Source organism: Manis javanica, chromosome 3, assembly GCF_040802235.1.
Source record: "Manis javanica isolate MJ-LG chromosome 3, MJ_LKY, whole genome shotgun sequence".
In the NCBI taxonomy this organism is placed as follows: domain Eukaryota; kingdom Metazoa; phylum Chordata; class Mammalia; order Pholidota; family Manidae; genus Manis; species Manis javanica.
In genome coordinates this window covers 14,789,563-14,814,999 of record NC_133158.1, presented here as the reverse complement: position 1 = coordinate 14,814,999, position 25,437 = coordinate 14,789,563, and the positions used below count along the sequence as shown (strand labels likewise).

General features: G+C 36.5%; 1 protein-coding gene across 5 annotated transcripts in view; it reads left to right on the top strand.

Moving 5' to 3' along the window:
• SUCLG2 (succinate-CoA ligase GDP-forming subunit beta) overlaps positions 1-25,437 on the top strand; it is a 578,416-nt gene that overhangs the window by 289,420 nt on the left and 263,559 nt on the right. For 2 of the 5 annotated variants that reach the window (XM_037019318.2, XM_037019317.2), the window contains one exon: positions 1,700-2,748. The exons of the other annotated variants lie outside the window; for them this stretch is intronic. In XM_037019318.2, coding sequence (XP_036875213.2) covers positions 1,700-1,815 — 116 coding nt within the window. In that variant the 3' untranslated portion in view covers positions 1,816-2,748. Of the gene's footprint in view, positions 1-1,699; positions 2,749-25,437 lie in introns of those variants that run through there. 5 annotated transcript variants of the gene reach the window in all.

Sequence of the window (25,437 nt, the reverse complement as noted above, 5' to 3'; positions counted from 1 at the left end):
AGGACATACAGTTACATAATAAGAACAGAGTTTTGTTGTCCCATTTCTTCCACTTACAGGCTGTATGACTATGGAAAGGTGATTTGACTTCTCTGGACCTTAGTTATCTCATCTGTGAAATGGGACAGTAAGCCCTAGGCATAGTTATTATAAAGATGTCATATGCTGCATATAAATCACTGAACATTATGTCTGGCAAATATAATTGCTTAATGAATATTAGTTACAAAGAAGATGATCATAATATTATGTCTGGAGATAAAGAAGATGAAACTCAAAGGAGTTAAATGATTTATGCAAATCTACACGTCTAATACAGGGCAGAGCCAGGATGGGAGGCTGGGGAATTTAGGTAACAACTTCGCTACTTTTTGAGTCAGTTGCTTTCCAAAGAGGCCATTCATCAGATTGCTATGTTAATCAGCAGCAAGCCAGCCCTGAGCCCAAGACACAGTGCCAAGTGTCCCCTTCAATACTGCTTTGCTGGACCCAGGGTCCCAGGAAATCAACGCTCCATCACCTTTTCAGTACAGCTGATCCTTTTCCTCTCAGCCTCTGCCTCTTTGTACAAAACATCCTGACTGTATGTCTCCCTTTTACTTGCACTCTTAGGTCCTACCAGGCCTTTATTTCAAAGTCTGTGTTTATAAATAAGCTCTGTCTTGCCAACTAGGTAAAAGCACAGGAAATGATGTAAGATGAGCTATTTCATTAGACTCCTAAATGTACCACATTTCTCCAAAAGCTTGTTCATTCTGAAATAACAGAAAAGTGGCTTGTATATCTTTGGGTTGGGTGGCCTGGCCAATAAATGCCGCAGCATCACCAGAATGACCAAGAGACGTCATCAGAGGCTGCAAACTCATTTTCATTTCTGCCCCCCTTGTTATCTGGAGTGAGGAAAAGCAGGAATGGACAGGCTGAATACTGTCATCGTCTTCAAAGCAGGGGATTCCTGGCCACAGGCGGGCAGGTGCTCTGAGCTTCAGATCTCAGATTAGGTTTCAAGAGGTCTTTAAGACAAATGACTTCTGGTAATGGCCAAAACCACATTAAATCTATGGATTAGCAGCAGGAATTTCACCTTTTTTAGTAAAAAAGACCCATTAGTTTCCTGCAAGTCTTACCTCTCATTCTCTTTTCTAGCTGGACCACCACCTGACATAGACTTTGTCATATAATCTTTCCCATTAACAAAGTTGATTAAAACCTATATTTGATTCATTTCCTAATGAAACCATGCATCCTCATGTGTTGCTTCCAGTATTCCATACCGTCCTAACCCCCTGATTTACCATTTTCTTGCTCATTTTTTACAGAAAGCTTTTTCTTTAGATTCCATATTCAGACTATTCAATCAAGGGATAAAGTCCACTTGAGATTTTCTTCTTTCAAACTATCTGAATACTTTGTTCAAAGTCTTGGAAGAGGCTCATTTTCATTTTTGTATATGTATGCCGGAGAATATAAAGGCAGCATCTTTATAACACCAGACAGTTGAGGTGAAAACAGGAAAAAAACAATTTGTCATCTGGATATGTCTAAATAGCCAGATCTGGATCATGAAAAGCTGCAACTGAGTTGTAATTAAATTACGTTCTCAAGACATGGGCATCCTGTGATTTCAGGTTGTCCAAAACTTCCCAGGGCATCACCTCCAGTTTCATTTCAGTGACTGTCCGTCATCCCCCCCTTCTAGGAACCAATGTCCACGAGGCCCAGAACATTCTCAGTAACAGCGGACTCCCTATTACTTCAGCGGTTGACCTGGAAGATGCGGCCAAGAAGGCTGTGGCCAGCGTGACTAAGAAGTGATGGCTTTGCCTTGACCCCTTGGAGGAAGAAGTCCATTTTCCCATAAAAAAAGAATGGTTCTCTCATCACTATGAAGGAAATGGTTATCCCATTGGGAAGAAACAGGGAGAGGGGATGAGCAAGAATCCCAATGAAGAATCTTGAATCTGTATATTCTTGAGTAAGATATCTAGGTAGCCAAATAATCTGATTTCACTTATGTCTTCACTATATTAATGTTGTATGTTCTCATACTTTTTTCTCACGATAATCCTGCTCAGTAGGCTTTGTTTTGCCGACTTTGCAGAGCAGTCTGTGTGGCCAAAGAGTGTGCATATATATAGAATTTGAGATCAGGCCATGGTTCATTACAACAGTTTTGGTGGACATTTAGCCCTGTATAAAACTTTTTTTTAAATCCACAGGCTGTGTAAATTCATTTAACAGATTAACTGTCAAAGAGCTGCCTCTCAGTCAATCAAGAAAATAGGTGTCACACACTGTAACAGTCTTAACTAGCTTCTAATTCCAACATTTGTTTGGAAATCCGTGAATGTTCTGAAATGTATTTTACAATGAAAGATGCCTTAATATTGAATATACTGTTTACCTCACACTGAAAATAAAGTCAGAGATCTTGTAATCTTGGAGTCAAAGGTGTTCTCTCTTAATGTTAAAACTGAAGAATGCTGATTCTTAGAGAAATCTCTGTGATTATGTCATTTCGAGGTGAGGAACACTAAAGATCAAATTATGTTGTGAGTGTAAGTCTTAGCCCCCACCCCACCCATCACCTCAGAATCTGCCAGCTGGGAAAATGTAATTGAGAGGATGTGGCTTTTTCTCATAATGTCCATTTTTGTGGTTGGAAAGAATTTGAATTAGATTTTTTAAATCTCGGTAAATTTTTATCTGTACACAAATTTAAATAAAACTCTGTTTGGTAAGCTCTAAGATGCGTGTATTTTTCATTATAGTCAATGTTGTTCCTCAAACAACTTTTTGTTCACTAAGACACTAGCCTGTCTAGGCATATCTACAAAACTGGAAAATGTGGGTTGTCCTAGGATTATTTTGGTTCCATTCAACTTTATCAACAGCCATTTCTGTTAGGTGATCATTCTTTGAAAGAATAAAAACTATATACAAACCAGAAGCCCAGGTAAGTGTTACAGATGTCTAACAAGTTAAAATGTGACTTCAGTCAGCATAATGTTAAAGGAAATACATAGATGTAAACTCCTAACATTTAATGAGGCTAAGTTGCCAGCATTAAGTATTTCCCCTCAATATACAAATGTGAAGCCAACCAAATTTTTTTGTTTGTTATTAATTGACATTGTTCTCATAAATTTCACGTATGAACAAAAGTTCAAAAGTCATTATTTTATTGATTCGCATTTGCCATGAAGAAAGAAACCATTTCATAGATCAGTCTTATGTCCTTTCTTAATTGTTATGCAATGAATGAAAAATATTAACCAAGTCTTTTTAGGTGTGTTTTGGTTTTTGATCACTTAATAACTAGTTAATATGGTAAAAGAAATAATGTATATTTATCATTAGACAAAAAGTCAGCAAATTTGAAATGCTTTGCCTTTTGTAAAGGCCTGTGTTCACATTTCTATATATGTTAATTTTTCTAATCACTCCAGTTTGGAGGAGGTGATAAAGGAATTAAATCATTCATCTGATTATGTTGTAAATAGGTTAATAACAAATAGCCCTTTATTTTCAAATAAGTGGTTGTCAGAATTAAGCCTATTTTTCTTGGAGGCTCCATTTGTCTGAGTTTATGTTATTTACATTATATCCCTAGTGCTGAGTACAGCATAGTTTCCCTAAATATTTGTAAAATTAATTACTGGTGTGTGTGTGTGTGTGTGTGTGTGTGTGTGTGTGTGTGTGTGTGTGTGTGTGTGTGTGTGTGTGTGTGTGTGTGTGTGTGTAGACACCTGGCTATGACTGATAGCACAGGGTAGAATCAGGGGTGGTTGGCGATGGTAATAAGTGGGTCTGAAATACTCCACCTGCAGCACATCTTATATTCTGACTTCCCAGCATGCCCTTTGTCTCAGCTGTACTATATGTATGAAAAGTAATTTCCTTTAAATCTCATTAATGTTCTTTAAAATTGGCCCTATTCTAAGCAAGAATATCCATGGAAGGCAGGGACAATCTAAACATGGGACCTGGTATCCAGGAAGCTGACAGAGAAGTATACACTTTTTATCTGAACTGCTTTGCACATAAGATTTTAATGGACTTGCTAGCCTACTATGTCAGTCTCCTAGAATAAGCCTCAGTATAGAGGAGACTGAAGTCCTGACTCTCCCACTTACCAACATTCACTCTTTGAGTTGACTAACCTGTTATTAATTGTCCGGGCTCTTATCATGACTTGTAGTAAGAGCTGAAGTGGGCAGAACTGTTTTGCTCTTGTGATTAAAAAAGACAGGGGTCCTCGTTGCAGTTTAGGCTATATCCTGAGACTCAAAGCCACTGGACTTGGGCTCTGCATCTCAGACCAGCTTGTCTCTGTGCTGATTTTACTTTCAGGCAGGCTGTTTCCACAAGGTGGCAAAATGGCTGCTGGCCATCCCATTTAAACATTCTCAAGCTTAGCATCTCTGAAAGAGTAGGAGAGAGGGAGGGAATGGGAAAGAGAAACTACAAAGAAGAGAGACAGAAGAGGAAGTAAAAAATAGGAAGGAAGCTTCTCTCTCTTGGTAATTCTAAGAAACTTCCCCAATTGAGATGACTAACTTCCTGGAACCTCTACCTGAGCCAGTCCTTCTGGCCAGGAGTTTACAGAGCTCTCATGAGTAAGACTGGGTTAAATGCCCACTTATTGGCTCGAGGACAAGAGCTGCCTCACCCAAACTACTGGAGCTGAGAGTAAGGAGCATGGGGAGGAGCTCCATGAGCAAAATTGGAAATCTAGTAAGCGGTAGTGTATTCTGATAATTATACTTATCAGCCATAAAGCAATGAGTATGTACAAATTATTCTGTAAGGATGGACACTAAAATTTCATGGTTATATTCAATTAATTTCTTCCCAGTTGTTTGGAATCCATTTTTTACCTATGCATATAGTTTCCACGTTTTTGTATATATGCTAGTTCAGTCATCTAAATATTTAACTTCCATTTATTTTTCTTGAACAGTAATATCTGTGTAAGAAATAATGGCATTGAGACACTTAGTTCAATTTTGGTTTTCTATTTAAGTTGTAATTCAGTTCATGAATTAGTAAAATAATGAAGAAACTTTAAGTGACCCAAGTAGATCTTTAAATCATTTTTAATTAGTTCTTTTACAATTTATATGCTGTGTCCATCCCTCTCAATTTGCTTCCTGAAGGAGAAAAAAATAATCCTAAAGAATTACACTATTTTTTATTCAAGGTCTTAATAAAAATTAGAGGAAAAATTATGCTTTTTCATTTCTCAATTAAATATTTAAAAATCTGGGATCATTTGCAGGATATTTGTTCAAAAAATAAAAATAAATGAAAAAACATAATAGTAGCATTGTGCCTGAGGGGATTGCCCCAAGGCAAGTTCACTCTGGATTTGGTGAGACTGAATAACAACAAGAGGGTTAGGGGTAGAAGGGCTTATACCAAGCTTTATTCTCACAGTGGCAGGTCCAGTGCTAGAATTGTCTGCCTCTGGGGGCGTTTGCAATCTTTCTCCATCTCTGCCTCTGGGCAGAGCTCTTTATGTAGTAACGCCAACAATAATGGCTCAGTGCCAATGGGTGTGTAAGCAGTAGCCTGCACAGTAGGCCAGTTATATCAGCAAGTAGTTTAGGGTCAGGGGAGGATCCTGGCTATAAGAACTTTCATTTTCCCTACTCTCCACCCCTCCAGGATTCTCCCCTCACCATCTATGCACCCTGAATATTCTGCGATGGTCCCTGTATGAGAAAGCCAGAAATTTAAAACAACAAAAATTGTAATAACACAGAGTGCACACAACACACTCCTTCTGGACTCCGATGACTTCCTCAAAGGCTAAAGGCAGGCCACACTGATGGACCAAAGCCCCATTGTCTTATGTTCCACATACAGCAAGTCATCCTCAGGCCTGAGGAGATCAATTGCTGCCAAGTGGTCATTCCAACTGTATTCAAACCAGTCCTGAATCACAGTTCATACTTTCCATGGGAGGCCAGTAGTGGGACTGATAGAGAGCACCATGCACACCTAGCAAGTAGCAATTTTTGCTAAGGTGTGTGCCCAATCCACAAAGACATTAGAAGAGATTAACTTTAAGAGCGATAAGACACATCATTTAATTATACCAACATAGGCAAATCTTGCCCATCAGGTAGGATGTATGCAAGAGAGTGGTACTGTGATAGGACTGTGGCAAGAAGGGGATCCCATCTGGGTCTAGTATACCATAATTTTACCCCTCTCCTGTGGGGGTTACTGAGGGATCTATGTATACTGCTTCTGGAAGTGCATGCACTGGCCTTAAGGATAAAACAGAACTCCTCTTAAGATGCTCCTACCTTCTAGCTGTTGAGGGTGCAATATAGTGATCTCTGGGGGACACTCTTCCATTACTCCAAGGGTACATAGGCAGCCAGCCTCCAGGACTTGTCCCCAAGGTAACAGGAGGGCCAGCCATTGCTGCTCCTTGTGTCAAAAATGTCCAAGGCTGTGTCCACTGAATGGAGTCTCTGGGGTTTACTGCAGTCAGTGATGGCAACAAGATTTTATTCTGGTGGCCGAACCTTGGCTTCAACAATTCTTTCTTGGTTTGTACTTGCAGTTTTATAGGTGAGGCAGCAATGTGTGCTAGCTGTTGTCCCAGGTGCTGTGTCACTTGGTGTAAGTCCCTTTTAGAGCAGACAACACACTCTGCTGACATTCTCAAAGGCTAAAGGCAGGCCACACTGATGGACTAAAGCCCAGTTGTCTTATGTTCCACATACAACAAGCGATGTAAACCATTGGACCATATCAGAGGCAGGCTTTTCCAAATAACACAAATAACACAAAATTTATTTAGCAATATCATCCTACTTGAAAACTTTAGGTCCAGAAATCTTGTCTCATATTTTGACATGCAAAAGAGGCCTATTGCAATTCTTAGGCTCCTTATGCCAAACTTCACAGATCCAAAATTAATCAGATTTTATGTGCCAACTATGGAAAAATACTCTTTTCTTGTTCCTCCCTTGTGTTTGAAGACACAGTGTGTGGAGGCATTTTTTTTTTTTTTTAACTGGGATTGCTTCTAACTCTTTTCCTAGCCAGAAGAGAAAGACATAAAGTTAAGTCATTATGTAGCAGTAACTGTGAGATCTATTCTTGAGATCAAACAGAGCCTGGGACAGACTATAAGATTTGAAGTTTCATATTTGGACTTTGTTTTCAATTATCTTTCAATGTTGAATATTCATGTGCTCCAAATCCTTGTAATTATTCATCCTGAGCAAAAATTTTAAAAAAGGTTTTAAAAACTGTATTAAAAGTGCAAACTGCAAACAAAGATAATCTGGACTTCATTAAAATAAAAAAAAATGTTTTGCAGAAAATTTTTTCAGAAAGTGGAGGTAATCCAAATGCCCATCAACTGATGATAAATAAAATGGGGTATATCTGTATAGTAGAATATTAGTCATCCATAAAAAGGAATGATGTATAGGAGTGCTACAGTATGGGTGAATCTTGAAAGTATTATACTAAATGAAAGAATCCTGTCACAAAGGCCACATATTGTATGATTCCTATTACAGGAAGTGTCAAGAATAAATAAATGTAGAAAGACAACATGTAGATTAGTAGTTGCCAGGTCTGGAGGGGAGAATGAGAAATAAGTGTTAATGGGTATAGGATTTTCTTTGGGGATGATGAAAATGTTCTGAAGTTAGATGGTGGTGATGTGCATAACCCTTTGAATATACTAAATCTAGTGAACTGTACACTTTTAAAGGGTGAATTTTATAGCATATGTATTATGTTTCAATAAAGCTGTTTTATATAGATGATGGAGAGATAGATACTTAGAAGACTTTGCATTTGGAGTTGTGGTGTTAATAAAAGCATAGGCTGGGTTTTATTTCCAGCTTTCCATTTATTTTATCATGTGAATACAGTCAGGTGACCTTACCAGTTGTTGCTCATTTTCTGTATTCATGGAAAGAATGGTAGTAACCTTCCTTTCTGGATTCCAGTGAAAATTTGTTATTTTTGAAAGACATTTGGACCTCTCTTTACAAAGTCATTATTTAGCACCTTCAATACTGTGTCTCAATTTATTGTTCTTTTAATAATAATCCCAAGTCTAACTTAGTTGCTTTAAAAGATTGCCTTTGAAAGATGTCTTTCATGGGATTTTTACACATCGATTAAATAAGAACCCTTTAAATGTCTATTAATTGTTTGGAATGTTACATAATTTGTTTGGAAACATTTACATTGTAACCTTTCAGAATATTGAACGTTCATTTAAAAAATATTTGTAAAATATTTTAATGCAATGAATGCATCAAACCTTATTTCCTCATAATTTCAATTTTTACAAAATCCAATTGAATTAACAGTAGTGCGCCAGGATGGCAAGAATAGGCAAATAGATACTCCTCTTCAATGTGCCAGTTGCTGTATAATCAGCTAAATGTCTTTGGGAGGGGAGTTTCTGGTACATATTAACAGCCTTAAAAATGTTCATAGCTGCACCTCTCCAGGGTTTTGAAATGGCTGTTGGGCTGCAACAGATGAAACAGGGAACAGGAACATGCGGTGATCTGTCTGACTGAAGCAAGGCTAGAAGTTCTGTGCTAGAAGCAGGAGTAATCTGGCCAGAGGGTGTCTGTCCTTACTACCATCAAGGACCTGTGAATGGTGACAGCACATACTCTTGACAAAGTGTATGTCCCAGGACATTTAGAAAAGTCACGAGGAGAGGGTATGGCAGAGGTCAAAATCAAGACTATGGACAGGCCCAGCTCAACAGCTTCCATATACTCCCACCTCCATAGACTCAGGAAAGAAGTTGGAATATCATTTCTCAATTTCTCAAGCCTCAGAGAGGTAGACAACTGATCTCAAATAAAGTGGGCAGGAAATCTAAGAGAATTTGGAAATATGCACTACTTCAGAACAAAGAGAAAGCAGATGGACTAATTTGTGTTAATCATGAGCAAGAAAAAAGAAGGAGCATGGTGTCTGTACTATATAGTAAAGGAGAGAGAGAGAGAGAAGTAGCATACAGGACAGACAAATAATCCCTTGGAAAAACGTATAACTTGAGAAAAAAAAAATTTCCCTGAAAGAGCTTTATGGTATAAAAGAACTGAAGAAGAATATTAATTCAGGTAATAGCTAAAAATATGGTCAGACTGACTTACACACAGAGGAAGAAAAGGGAGCTAAAGAAACCAATTGAAGACCAGAACAATATTCAAGAATAAGTAAGTCACAAGGGTCAGTGAATGCTAAATACACTGCAGTGCACAGGAGATCCCCACCCTTGCCGTGAATAATTTTCCAGACCAAAATGTAAATAGTGTCAAGGATGAGAAAACTGATTTAACTGCAGTTACTAATATGCCTTAGTAAATGCTGGTTGTTGGTGTAATTAAAATGAAGATACCAAAAGAGAAAAAAATGAAGTCACCAAATTAAAAAAAAATTGAGACACTGATAGAAAATGAAGGCTTATATGATTAACAGTGAATTTAAGAGTAGGGAATGAAGAAATCACAACAGTAATAAGAAATGAGAAAATGATAAGAACACAAATAATCCAACGTAAGGATAATTGGTGTCCCTGAAGTAGGGAAACCAACAACCAAAAATTAAAGTTATTTTAGAGATAGAAGAAAATGGAAAATAATGTGACTAAATATTGTGACTAAATATTGAAAAGGAATGTGGTATTTCAGGAAATATCAGTAAGAAAAAGTGATATTTTATAGACAGACATTCTTAACTTCAAGGATAATAAGAGAATACTTCAGGTGTCCTGACTAAATATGCAAATGAGAAATATGATAGAGAAGCATACTGAATATATCTCTCCAGCCACTTCTAGTATCAGAAGAAATGAAACAGAATCTGTATAATTCTTAGAAAAAGAAAATGTTACCCAAGAATATCTTAACCAGCCAAATTGAGCACTTTTTTTCACATATTTTTGTGTGAAAAAGATTGTGAATAACCTCAATATCTAAAAGTAGTGAATTGAGCAAATAAACTATATTTTGTTTAAACAGTGCAATGCTATGCAGCCATTAAGAATGAAGTAGAATCAGGTTTATTTGTGAAAAGGTGTTCATAATATACATTACAGAAGAGCAGTAACAAAAGAATATATGTGATCATTTTAAAAAATTTACCCACGTGTTTATAAATGTACACACACAAAATTGATCATAACAATATAAACTAAGTTTGGTAGAAAAATACGTGATTTAGTTTTCTCTTTTATTTAAGTTAGTGGTTCTCATCTCAGGCAGTTTTTATCCTTCAGGGACATGTGGCAATATCTGGAGACATTTTTGTTTGTTATAACTGGGAGAATGCCAATCACTTCCAATAGCACTGAGGGTGTAGCTGAACATCCTCACACACCAAAAAAAAAAATATTTCAACCCAAAATCACTAGTGCCAAGAGTGAAAGACCCTGATTTAACTGTATTTACTAATTTACTATGGTAAATGTGCATTACTAGTATAATACAAATGAAATTACCAAAAGAAAAATATACATAAATTGAAACTGGAGAAGAGTTTGCTTAGTAAATGAATATATTCAACTTAAAAAGATAAAAATTTACTTTTAAAGTCCTTTGTTGGAGTCTTAGATTAGTTTACAAAGCAAATCTGTAAGAGTGAAATCTTATGTAGGTTATACTATTCCTTTAATATTCTATTTGGGGAGAATAAATATTGTTAAAGAAAATAAAATATGGTCACCACAGATTTGTTTTACAAACAAATTTTTGTTTTTAAACTGATCTTAAATAATATTTACATTTTTAAATATAATACTTAAATAACATTTAAAAGTCTTCTCATTTACTTTACATTGTAGTGTCTCAATAAATGCTAATTTTAGCCTTAGGCCTGGGACTGGAATAAATAGTGATTCTCAAATAGTGTATGTTGCATGGATATGCCCCTCTAATTTTACTCAATACATAGAGATTATTTTTTTCTGCAGTGTAAATTGTGATGTGTTACTGGTATGTTTCATGCTGTTAGGGTCCCTTGAACCCTTGAAGTGTGTGTGGTGTCTGAAATTCTAATATTTGAAGTTATGCCATGTTGTGTTCCAATACTGAATGTCAATCAGTATGTGAATCTATGTTGAGGCATTTAGTGGGGGTAAAATTTGCTGTTTAGGATGAGGTGTAATGTAAGGACAGGCCAGAACCTTAGAGACATGACTGGTTAAAGGGACCATGGCAGAATGTTGCTTCCTGCATGTAAAAAAACATGTCAAAGGCACTCAGCAGTGCTTCCCAAAGTGCAGCCGAGTGCCGGAGAGGACTGAGTGTTGCTCCAGTCATCATCGCGGGTGCCCAAGATGCAGGCATGGCTGGCGAGTTTTGGGTTCAGCTGAGTCTTTTCATCCTTTGAAGCATGATATCTAAAAATCTAGTATTTGAAATGGGCCATGAACAGAAAATCTCTCTTCAGGATTACTGTCCCATCATATGCCATTTTAAAATTAAGTCTGAAAAATGTAACCAATTAAGTTTACTTCAAACAAATGTTTATTTAACATCTGCTCTTCCCCAGCAAATTGGGAGCTGCTGGGAGCAGATTAAATACAGACCCTCTACTCAAGGAGTGGGTAGTCCAGATGTTTAATCCAGATTCTTAGAGTTACTCACTGGAACTTGACAGGACTTGGAAAAGTGATGGAAAATGTAACACTGGAAAAACCTGATAAGAATTTCCCATAGATGATAATCCTACCATGTGTTCATGTAACGTTTTTGTCTGTGTGAGGGATTTTATGTCTTTGGGAGCTGGTGTTATGCATTGAAAAGACTTTTCCAGAGATCTAAACCAGTTTAAAAGTTAATAATTGATTAAGTTACAAATTTTAAAGCCTGCTTCCTAAACTTATAGATCCTATTCTACTTATAACATCATCCAATTTTAAAATCACTTTTAAGGGGACTTCGATTCAATTTTTTATCTGTTTTTTAACTTAGTGAAATTCCTTTAAACATTCAGACTGTCTGTACAAATTTAATATATTCCATTTTCTTTTTGAGCGTTCTCAGTTTTATGACAAGCCATCCTAAGCACTTAAGTAATTATCATAAATCTAATAAGTTAAAAATAGTTATCCTTAAATTATCTTAAATGTGCTGATATAGTTGGTATACTTAGTAAGATTTCAGTTTAAAATCCCAAGGCTTTATCAAGTGCAGAGTCACACATGTTAGGTTGGAAACATGAGGCTGACTCACTAATCTAAACATTTCTTACACATGACAGTTGCATGAAATACCATATTTTGCACAGAACTATTGAACATTTGAGTGCCTTAAACATTTCTGTGCTTAACCCTGAATCTTCCTGTGTAGCTGAAGTTAGAATAGCTAGTCCCTTTGGCCTGGGCACAGGAGGGCAAGACACCCCATTACAGTTTAGTGAAGATGGAGGTCTAAGCTCCCCACCTTTGCTGCCTGGGTAGGGGTGGGCAACAGATTATTTCTGTGCTGTTTGGTTGAAGTAGGAAGTGATGGTCTAAGTGTTTTCTGTCTTGCTAGGCTGCTTTTTGTCCTTTGGCTAGGGTGAGCAGGTTTTTGTTTGGGCTCTTCTGTCTATATGCATTGGCATTTCCAGGTTTCCAGATTCTTCAGTGCCAAGTCTGGAATAAGTGGAGCAAAAACAAAACCAGGAAACCCACCAATTCTTTGTTCCTTGTATCCAAAGGCCCCTAGGAGGTCTTCTTCCTACACCTTTCAGAGTTGTCTTCATGCTTGTTTAATACATAACGTGCAAGATTTTTAAGTTGTGCTTATTGGGAGAAAAATGAGGAAAGTGTGTCTACCCCACCTTCCCAGAAGTGGAAGACCTCCTTGGATTTTTGAACTGAGTTCATGTAAGGAAAGAAAAATGCCATTGTTCTCTATGATCTTTTGGTTACTTTTTTCTATCATTTAAAAAATTAGAGTCATGCTTTTCATTAAAATTTTCAAAATTAAAATTGTGTAAGAATTAAAATACTTCTTAATTTCACTGCTACTGTTCACATTTTGGCATGCTAGCATTCATTTTTCAATGTCAAGATAGTGAGCTGGATGGATTTATTTTACTATTTAGGATTCACTATGTGCAGCTTTGTATCATTCTTTTAAGCAACGTACTATGGGCATTTTTTGCAGCACCATCACCTCTTCTTTATCTTCTGAAAGCAGCAACCCACATAGAGCTGAGACAAAAACCCTGGTAGTAGATGTCAAATATGCTCTCCACCTGGACACTTCCGTTGAGAAATGTATTATCGTATAATGATACAATATTGGGAACATACTTCCAGGAAGAAATAAAACTTTGGTATATATGCCTACATTTTATTTACTCACTCAAAATCTTGTATTTGAAGGAGTTAACATGAATGACCATGGAGGCTCTAACCAAACCTGAAGTTATTAAACATCTGTGAATTCCTAGACCCTTTGAGAAAACTGAGCTCTTATCTTTTTCTTCTATTCAAAGATTTATCCGAATTATATTATTCCAGAGTTCTAATTTGGTTTTCCTTCTTAGATGAGCAAGACACTCAAGTTTAACTCAAATGTCTTTGACTGGGTTGGTTGGAAGTAGAACTTGGAATGAATATTCTTAGGTAATAATTTATTGAGGTCATGTTATCTGGAGAAGCATAGGGGGATGAACGAATGGCATACTGCAAGAGAAAAGAGTAGACAATTATGTGATTTCAGGAGAGGTCTAGCCTAAGGCTAGTCTCACGGGAGCTCAAGAACATAAGTTGTACCACAGAAGTTACCACATGCCAAGGGAGGCAGTCTGGGCTATTCATTACCTGCACTGGTCAGTTATTGGTTATGGGCTCCCCCTGGGAGAGAGGGCTCTCAGATATCTCTGAGTGAGGGACTCCTGTCACTCAAGAGCATTCCTCTGGAGAAGGATACAGACATAGTTAATTGTCGTCACCCATAGAAAGTGGAGGATAGATGCATCTGCCTCAACTTCTTTCTTTATTCAATAAAAATGAACTAGTCACTGTATTAAGTATTGCCCCCTGCATTAGGGCACAAGGGAGAATCTGGTAACATTTGTGTCCTTTAAACACTTGTTCTTTGCAATCTAGTGTAGGAGACAATGTCAATATCACAAAAATCAGAGTATAATTATTAGTAGAGATGTCAGTAAAAAGTGCTCTGATGTAAACATAAACATATGGGAAAGAAATTTGATTTACCCTAGGATAGAAGGAAAGGCTTGTCCGAGGAAGCTGCTTTTAAGCTGAGAACTGATGAATAAATATGCCCAACTAAGGAACTAAGTGTACAAAGTAGGGAGAATAGTAGGTTTCAGGTAGAGGGGGGAATCACATGTACAAGGATCCTGTGCTGGGGTACATGGCACATTCTCCTAATTAGGTATGTCTAATGTTGCTGGAGTACAGAGAGCATGGGAAAACATTGGAGAGTGTATCCAAGTGTATCCAAACAATTGCCAAAAGAATGCTTATAACAAATCATCTCAAAACTCAGTGGCTTAAGAAATAAGCATTTATTTTGCTCCTGAATCTGAGTGATTTAGGCTGGACTCTTGTTGATTTGCATCATTCACATATCTGTGAAGCAGCTGGCTGATAGTTGATCTAGGTTGACTGGCTGAGACATCTGAACAACTTGGCTCTGTTCCGCGTGCCTCAACCTTGTTCTCCTCACAGCCACAGAAGAGCACGAGCAAAAACAAAACCATGCAAGAACTTTTTAGGCATCTGTTCGAATCACAGCTACTAACATTCCATTGGCCAAAGTGAATTTACATAACCAGATTCAAAATCGAGATACCATAAATGTACTCTACTTCTTGATGGGAGTTGCTGAAAATCCCATGGTAGACATGGATAAGGAAAGGGTGCAGATGTGACCCATTAATGTAAACAATCTAGTAACAGAGAAGTGGGCAGGAACCAGACCATTTCGGACCTTGTAGGCTGTACCGCAGTTGCCATAACATACACAACTACCCATTTACAAGTCTGGGGTAGGAATCTGCCTCGTCTGTGTCCTCAGCGCTGCTTTAGAAATGAATCCATCCCATCAGTTGCATCATTTTCCTTTTTCAGGTACAGGCTGAAGTTGTATTTCACATCCACCTGATCCTAAGATGTCTATTAGTGCTGCATTCCAGATTCACAGTTTCTGTTTCCCTTCCTGTACTACTAAACTTGGTTTTTAATGTGCATTTTGCATCCCTGTGAGCATCTCAAATCGATTTATACTCCATGCATTAACTACACTGTCATCTCCTTCTTTGAGATAGTTATGTATCACAGTAGATGGTAGAGAGCTCTATAATAGAATATATAATTACCATTTATTTGTGCAGCCCTAAGAGGTACCAAGAGGTTCTTGAGTGATTTTTTTCTCCCCAGTATCTCAGCAGAAGTCTAAGACTGAACAACTGGACCCAAAACCCTGACTTCTAGTCTCAGCTGTATTGTAGTCATTCTTTTCTATGTTTAGTGTGTAGTTTCTATCTGGAGATAAGCAAATTTACCCATTTCATGCTGTCTTATCCAAATGACAGCAATCTGAAGGGACCATGGAGTTGTTTTCCTAAGAGATGAGGGAGAGATAGAAGGAAAAAAACTGTGATCCTTACAGCATACTCCTCCAGTGAGATAAGAACCAGTAATACATTATGTTCTATCAATGAATGGGAGTAACAGGGAATTACAAGTCCTATAATTTCGTATGTCTAAATATGTTGTAAGAAAAAAATCATTACAAGAATCTGTGACTCCAATTTCAAGTACTTTTATGGAGTACCAAGTTCTATGTACTTAAAGCAAGAAACACAAAACTCAAATGGAAATAAACTGGTCTCCAAAAACATGTTACCCACCAAAATCTGACTAAGTGTGCCATTGGCATCTTATATTAAAAATAAATTTTGCTAGGATACGTTTGCTAAAATTTCTTTCACAAATTAATAAATATGGTCAAAAACATTTTATATGTAAGTTTAACTACTTGGTAAGGTATTAGAAAATTGAAAAACAAGGATGACATCTGTTCAATCCCCAAGACTATGTTAGGATTGTTTGTAGGTATTGATTTAGGCATTGAAGAGCATTAGAAAGAGCACAGTGGGTAATCAGGGACTATGATCAGATTTGCCAAGTCTTAGCTGATTAATTAGATGGAGAATGGGCCATTGATCATCTCTCCTTGGACATCTTGAACATCTTGTGTAGCATTACTTCTAAAACCTGTGCATTGTTTAGCACCTTGATGAGAAGGAGGCAGAGTTCTTAAGGTTCTACAAGCTATCATCCTGTAAAAGCCTCTTGGCATTCCTGGCTCCTAGAGCACATTTGCGATTGGAGAAAGAAGGCTATTCAGGTTATTCCACTCTGTTTGGGGAGAAAAGATGTGTATTTTGCATTGAATCTCTATTTTTAAAATAAATAAGAAACTGCTTACAGAATGCTCTTGTCTGTTAGGATGCTTTTGGCTCCAACTCAGAATATTCTTATAAGAGCTGATGAAACAATAAGGAATGTATTATCTCACATAACAGGAATCTGAAGGTAGGGTTGCTCAGAGGCTCAGCAATATCCTTGTTAGGTTTTGCTTTGGTTTTGTCCTCATGGTCCAATATGGTTGCCATGGCACCAAGCATCACTTCTTCAGAAAACATCCAGAAAAAGAAAGGGGAAGTTCCCTGTCTTGTGCCATATCCTAAGAGTGAAGGGGGGGTAAAAAAAAAGAAACTTTCCTAGAAGAATTCTTGCACAATTTCCCCCTTTACTTGTCCTTTTCACAAGAATTGTCATGTCTATTCCTACCTCAGTCACTAGAAAGGGGATAGAATTACCTTGATTCTCAAATTAATACATTTTTAATATCTGCGTTGTATCTGTCTCCTTTTTGTTAGTTATTGTTTATTTATGCCTTTTCTTATTTTTTAATAGTCTTTTTAGAGATTAGTTATCTATATACCTACAACTAATTTTTGGTTTGTTAATCTTTTCTATTATATTTTTGTTTTCTATTTTAATTATTTCTAATAATGCTTTTTATCCTTCTAATTTTTTTGGCTCATTTTCTCTAAAGTATTTTTCTGGATATCAGTTTAAAAACGTATTTATAGTTAGTCTGTCTTGACATCAAACATGCATTTAAACATCTCCATATTTTTTCTAATCTACATCCTGTTAGTTTGTTATGTTGTCTTTTCATTGGTGTTCTCTCCTATATAATTTATAATTCTCTCACAGTAATTGCTCTTTTGGCTCATGAACTATATAGTACTGAATTTTTCAAGGATCTAAATATGCAGTCTTTTTAGCTGTCTTTTAATTCTTGAATTCTAGTTTAATTTCATTGCTATCAGCAAGTATTGTCTTATATAGTGCAATTTTGAAGTATGTTGATATTCATTATGCCATAATTAGTTACTACAAATGACATATTCTTTATGCCATAGTTAATTACTATAAATGTCACATTTGTGTTTGAGAAGAATGTATTGATACAGAATTCAATATATTGCTATTAAATCAAACACAGTAATTCTGTTTTCAGATCTTTTCTACCCTAATTAAATTTTTGTTAGCTTTGTGTATCCATCTTTAATACAGTTGTATTAAAAATTACAAGTTCAATTTGTTTATATATATATTTTAGATAATCTTGTTAGATGTGTATAAGTTAATGATTAATATATCTTTTGGAGAAGTTATTCCTGTGTTGTTACTGTTAGTATTCTTCTTTATCCACAGTAATCCTCTGGACTTAGGTTCTTTTTTATCTGATGTTTTACTATTGCCACAGATTTGTGGGGAGAGGTTACCATGTTACTGGCATATCTCTTTCATTTCCTTACTTTTAATCTCCTATGTTTTGTTCTAGTTTGCACATTGTAAGAAACATATTACTGTACTTCGATTTTTACCAATCTTGAAAATCTCTATTTTTTAACAAATTTAATTTCTATTTATTACAATCATTGGTTTATTTGTATTTCTTTATAAAATTTAATTTTGTGTCTTCTGTTTGTAATTTAAATTTTTGTTCTGTTTTTTATTTCTCCTTTTCAGTTGATGTATTCCTTCTTTTTTTCCCTATTGAATGTGAGCTGATACTGTAATAGGGTAAGATTTGTGGGAAACTTGGGAGCATTCATAAATACTGCATTTGGGAGGGATGTGAATTGTTGGGGAACAGGAGTCAAAATGTGGTAGGCACAAACCCAGTATGGCCCCTGAGATTCCCATCTTCTAGCGTGCACACCCTGTGTAATCTCCCTTGCGTATGGGCAGGACTGGTGAATATGATGTGACAGTGATTACTCACTCCAGTGATTAAGTTACATAATATGGCAAATATGAAGGAATTTTGAAGAAGTAATTAAAATCTGTAACTTTGTGCTAATCGAGAGGGAGGTTATTATGGTTGGGCCTCATCTAATCAGTTGAGTCCTTCAGATGACTGTCTAGGGATTCTCCTGCTGTTCCTGAGGAAGCATGTAGCCATGGTGTGAACTGACAGTGGAGAGGGCTGACCTGAGAACACCCTTTAGGAGCTGAGACCAGTGCTTAGGCAACAACTAGCAACAATTATAATCCAGGGTTTGAGTCATCCAGCTTCAGGAACATGAATTCTGCCAATAACCTGAGGAAAATTGGAAGTGGATCCTTTCCTTTTGAGCTCCAGATGAGATCACAACTCAGTGATACTGTGATTGCAGACTTGTGAGACCCTGAGCAGAGAGGACGTAACCAACCTGTGTCCAGAATCCTGACCCACAAAAGATCTGAGATACAGAATGTATCTGTTTTAAGCAGCTAAATTTGTGGCTATTTTTTATATAGCAGTAAACATATAACAGACGGCATATATTATACTCTTCGGTTTTAGAGCAACTCTTAAATTTTTCCCACATATCTTTTAGCTATAAATATTTTAAACAAATCTAAAGTTTTTTTTTCTTTTGTCCACCTTATCACAGTTTAATTGATCAAACTGCTGTCACCCCCATCTTGTTTTCATCTAACACAATGTTGTTTAATATACACCCAAAATAGTCAATATTTAAATTATTGATACATTTCATCAGTTTCTTTAGCCATCATTGTTACTTGTCTTCTAAGTCTGTATGTCATAACCTATTACTTTAATGGCTTTTGTTCCTAAGAGTAAATTTTGCCAACCCAAAACTGCACTGTTTTAATTTTTGCCTTTGTTTTCTTGTTTCTTCCTGTCTACCTCCCTCTTTGCCTCCATCTCTCCTCTCTTTCAATTGCTAATATTTTGGCAGCTGTACCTGGAGTCTTTATAATGGCATTTTGAGGCTCCTGCTTCACTGTGATGTAAGGGGTATTGGCTCACTTTCCACTCATGGAGCTCTGTCTTTGTCCCCTTGTGTCATGAAACCTATAGCTTATTAAAAGCTTTATTCCAGATAGTGGTGTACAACTTTTTTCCCCAGCAGCACCATCCTTAGCATCTAGCAGTGAACCTGACTCCAACTGCCTGCCTTTTGTGCATCTTTTGGTCCCTGTTAACACATAGGAGACTAACTCTTGCCAGAAACTGCCCATTTTCAGAAACAGGGTCCAACAAGCATGTAGCTTAATCTCCAATTATTATTTTGTATGTCTGTTCTGTTTTTGGTTCAAAATATGTTTATTTTGTTTTTGAGCTATAGCATATCTTATTGCTTGACTTCCATATTCTACCTGTCATTGTTTGCTTAAAGCAGAGGGAGTACACCAAGTTTAAATCTAAGGCACCATCTAGCTCAGTCATTGCCCTGAACATTTTATATGCATTATCTCATTTATCCTTGCTGCTACACTTTGGAGTAGATAATACCATTTCACCTGCAAAGAAACTGAGGCTCAACCATGTTAAGCATTTTCTCAAGCTCACAAAAATAGTACATTTGAAAAGCCAAAACACAAACCTAATTTTTTCTTTCTGGCTCACAAGATCACAACTTTTGAACATTGACAAGATAGAACTATTGACAATGCGTAAAACATGGAAGTGAATGATTGATGGAGGAACAATGAGATGACCAGCCCGTGGAGAGTGTCTCCCATCTTCAAGGCAGGAAGGTGATATGACAGAGAGATCCTGAAGAAGACAAAAGGTTGGCCAAGAAGCCTAAGTTGCTATTAAATAAGGAAGTAAAGTTTACTACTTAGAGAAAGCAGGGCAGAATGGGTATAAGAAATATAAAGATATAAAACAATCACTGTGAGAGATTTGATAAGGAATCTGGAAAGAGAATTGTTAATCTAACTAGATTTTGTAAATTAAGGGAACTCAAAACTGCAAACGTGAACATTAGGATCCAGGAAAAGTTATTTTTTCTATTTCTTCTCTCTAGTGCCTCAGGCAAGTAGATGGGAGATTTTTTTTTTCATATTAGACACTATTTCTATGGCTCTACTGATCTATGCAAGTGCTTTCAAAGAAAAACTATAGTTACATGTTTTCCTGTACTGCCTAATAAGAACAACAAGAGCCAAGAGTGCCTACATATATTGATTTGACTTGGATAGTGTTAGTTTACAGTTTCCTCCTTATGTAATCATTAATGTTATCCCCTATCACAGTCAAAAGCATCCAGATGTTTATGAATTATATGTTCACCCTAATAATAGCTAATTATTAATGTCTATGTTTCAGATCTGTGCTCAACTTTTGCATACTTATGTTTCATTCTCACATCTAACTCATGAGATAAAGTACATTCCCATTATTAAACTTATTATTTGAGTCATTGAATATTTATTAAGTGCCTGCCATGTAGCAGGCAGTGTTAAATGCTAGAGATAAAATTATGAGGTCGGTAGATAATGTCCTTATCCTTATCCTTATCCTTATGCAGCTTGAACTGAAATTTAGAAAACATTGAGTTACTTAATGAAGATCACACCACTTGCAAAATCCCAGGATTTTAAACCAGTTCAGTCTGACACCAAAACTTAAGTTTTAGCCACTCTTGTAGTTTTAGTGATGATAAGTATTTAAAATTACACATTATTGAATGAGCCAAGTAGCTATATAAATACTAAAAAGATCAACACATGTCATATTTCAGTAGCATATTGAAATATCTCACACAGCAGTATTTTATGGTGAAAATATTTGAAGGCAATTTTGTATTTCAGTATACATTACCATTTGGCCTGATCATCATTCTCTTAAACATTGAAAAGATCAAACAAAAATTATCGCCATTAGGAAGACTGCAGCTGGTATGGTGACTACCTGCTACAGGCATTAGAGATCTTTTTGGGGATTATTGTCAACACTGGGATTTGGGTTTGCTTGTTTTTGCTTCTTTTTTTCAGTAAAAACAGGTACATCTGGTTTTCTATAAGATGGACTATGCAAAGGTAGCCTTTTATGGTTTTTTGGTTGTCATTTGAAAGCTGTGAGGTGGAGTAGAAAATGTATATTGTAAAAGAACATCAACTACATATGAAGTGATTAAGGTCTTTGAATTAAAAGGGTTGTACCTGATAATCCATACTGTTTTATTTACAGAGAATAACTGGTAGTCAATAATATGTCTCTGTATTTACTATTGAGGAAATAGTGAAAAAAGAAATATAAATACTATTAAATCATGGCAACTGATTTTAACTCTTTATAGAGTGCTGTACATATGTAGCAGTTTCAAAATGCTACTTTCCCACACTGCTATTAAGGAATAAAATGCTTACATGAACTTTAAAATGAGAGGTAAGATTTCAAAAACACATTTCTTCCATACACTGATGATACCAGTAAAGACTTTTCCTATGACTTCAGGTGGTTTGCTAAGGTGGCAGATTTTAGTGATTTGTTCATAATCTTGAATGCATACCCATTACTTCAGGGAAACATAGTCACTATTTTTTGTTGTTGAAGATAAAACATTAGGATTTCTTTAAAACAAATTGTAGTACAAAAGCCTTCGTCTTTGCAGATTTAATTCTTTAATGCTTGGTGTTTTTCCTGACCCTCTCTCCCCTTTCACTTATCCATGAAGGAACTCATTGGCCTACAACTGGGCATGCTTAAAAACCTATCCAAAAGCTGCAATAGCAAAAGGAAAAATGCTTTCTAGAGCTGCAGATAAGAGTGGATTAGGATTCCATTCACTGTGATCCTTCAAGTTAAACATCAGTCTTCCAACATTTGTGTAGGATATGTGATATGGTTATTATCTTCAGTATCAGACTGTGAACTGGCATGGTCTTCAATGAGAAATTTTCCCATAAACTGGGTTTATAGTTGACCTGGATATCATTTTATAGAAATAAAGAATCTAAAAAAAAACTGAGGGGTGAGGCCCCTATCCTACAGCTAAAGCTACTTATTAGGCAAATAGCTTTACATGTCTTAACAGCCTATATAAGTTGATATTATTACTGTATTACAAAACCATCTCTCTCATTGATGTTTAATTTTTATTATTAAATAGTATGTGTTGCACTCTTACCTACTTAAATTCACTAAATGTGGTGATGTGCATGCCTGGAAATCCGGTAATCTATGAATGCCATCATTTGAGAAACATTCGTCTAAGTCTTACAGGATAGAATGAGTTTAAGTCTGACCAATGTAAAGCAGACAAAAATAAAAGTGAAGCATAAATCAGTGGGAAACTTAGGGGAACACCTAATATGTCAAGTGATGTAAACTAGTGTTTTAAATAGTCAAGTACCCAAATGGTCATTCAGTGAAGTGATTTTTAAATTTTTTGACCTCCATCCTCAGGAGGAAATATATTTTATCTTATTCATTCAGTACACATATACATCTTTATTCATTGTCTTTGGCTAGGTAACAAACTACTGAAAGTCTCTGTGGCTTCAAAACAAAGGTTTCTTCGTCGATATGTTCCGTGAAGGCTGTGTGTGTGCAGTGGCTCAGCTCCTGGCTGTAGCTCTCTCTTCCAGGCTGCAGAGAGGCTGCAACTCTGCTCCAAAGAGCTTGTCGTTCCAGGAATCAGGCTAAGGAGCAGCCTCAGCCTGAAATGTACTCATGGCAGAGGGAACAAGTAAAAAACCTTGAGCCAAATTACTGATTGTCCTGGAAGCTACTTCTCAGGCTTCGTTCACATGCATCACCTGCTTACATTCCACTGACTCTACTATGTCCTGTGGTGCCCCAAACATCAGTGCAGTGTGGAAGCATTCCCTTCTCACAGGCCCTGCATGTCTGCTGGTAATAGGAAGGATGACTACTTCCTCAACAAGGAGAAGTGGTAGGGTAAGGGAAATAATCATGGGAGATAGTCCAGTCTACTACATGTGTATGTGCATGTGAGTACATATGTAGTTGAACCAAAATCTCACAGAATAATTACCCTTTCTATGTTTGATACATTCTATTTCCTATTGTAGGTATGTGTTTTTTTAATGTAGGTTGCAGTTCACCAAATTGAATATTTGAATCACTAGTGGTTACTACTAGTATTTCAGAAATCTCTGTTCTTGTAGCCTAAGATTCTTGCAGTTTCTAGAGTGTCACAATCAGAGCGAATGGGTCCTTAGTCACTGCTTTTCCTATAATTGAATAAGACAAGCCCATCTTTCTTGATTTTGAATTTAAGGGTGTATTATAGAGAGGGTAGAATACTAAAGTAAGAAGTTGGAGAGTTTAGTCCTGGTTCAGCCACTGACTGGCTGTGTGCCTGATTACCTCTTTCTAAGCCTCATTTGTTCCCATCTGTACAATAGGGATAATGCCCTGTCTAGCCTACCTTCAGTGGCAAATGACACTTACATAGTGCCTGGCACTGTTTGAGCACTTTGCATTTACTAACTCATTTAACCCACACAATGACCTTCAAGACAGGTACTACTAATATCCTCATTTTACAGAAGAAGAAACTGCGCACAGGGGTTAATGATTTTTAAGTGATAGATCCAAGACCATAGCCATTCAGTCTGGCTTTACAACCATTATGCTGATTGGACTCCATCATGGAAAATAACATGTTCAGTGTGTAAAACCACTACCTTTAAATTGTGTTGTTACTCTTGTTTGTTTTCTGGGAAACTAATAGTCTGTGTTTGACTTCTCAAAATGCCCCTGGTGAAAACTGCACCTCCACTAACAGTGAAACTGGCAACGCTTCTGATGAGCAGATGTCTTGATCCCAAGTCAGAGATGCAAAGCCAGACGTAGCTTCCTGGTTAGTTCTGGCGCACCTGTTGGTCTCCTGAGTCTTTCTCCTGGGACAGAGAGAATCAATGAATTAGACTCAGAGAGCGTGGCTGTCCCTTTGCTTAATAACATTAATACTGCACATGGACTCCAAATGTTAGATTATTGCAATTCAACCCCATTGCACTTTGCTATATGAATTTTGTAACAGCATACAAGTAAATGAGGGTTATCTTTTGTTCTGTAGATGTGTATCCCTGATCTTTACTAAGTAACAAGTTTCTGGATTGCTTGTTTACAGAGCCACCCAGTCTTGTTATGGTGAGTTCAATTCTCCAGGAAAAACTAGAAAACACTACATCTGTGTTAAATGTTTCTTCCTTTATTTAAAAAAAGAACCAAGTTTTGTCAAGTCTAAAACAAAACACTTGAGAAAATCCTTGTGATGAGAGAACACAAATACTTGAATATAAGGAAGCTCCCTGTTTGTGAGGAACTATTATTCTAAGAAAGAAAACACCTTTACACCCAGAGAAAATTTCCACCTTATAGATTCCATCAGATATATAAAGGGTCTTTATCCAAAAAAAAAAAAATATTTTTTGAAGCCTACTTAGGACTAAATGGGCCAATAACTGTTTGCTTGCCTAATTTAGGAATACTTTGCAATGATATATAAATTTTGCTTTTTAAAAGAAACAGGTAATGTATTTAGCATTTACCAGGGCCATCAACATTTTATGCCATCCCTTGGCATTGATATGCTATCTAGAAAAATTAAGGCCTAACAAATTCTTAAATCACTTGGTATTTCTTTTTTTAACATTATTTTTTAAGAATCAGTTTGTAGTATAGTTTACATACATTAAAATTCTTCAATTTAAAAAGTATTGATGAGTTTTGACAAGTTTATATACTAACGTAACCAACACTGATGCTAAATCGTGATATAGAGCATTGCCGCCTCCTCAGAAATTCCCCAGGCCATTTTGTAGACAGTCCCCTCTCCTCACTCCTGGTCCCTAGTCATGACTGATAATACTGTCACTATAGTTTTTCCTTTTCTAGAATTTCACATAAATGGAAATATACATTATAAAATATTTTAACAGCTTTATTGACCTATAATTCATACATCGTACAATTCACCCATTTAAGGTATACAGTTGATTGTTTTTTTAGTTTATTCAGAGATATATGCACCAATCACCACAGTCAATTTTAGAAAATTTTGACCACCTCAAAAAGGAGCCCATACCCTTTAAATATCACG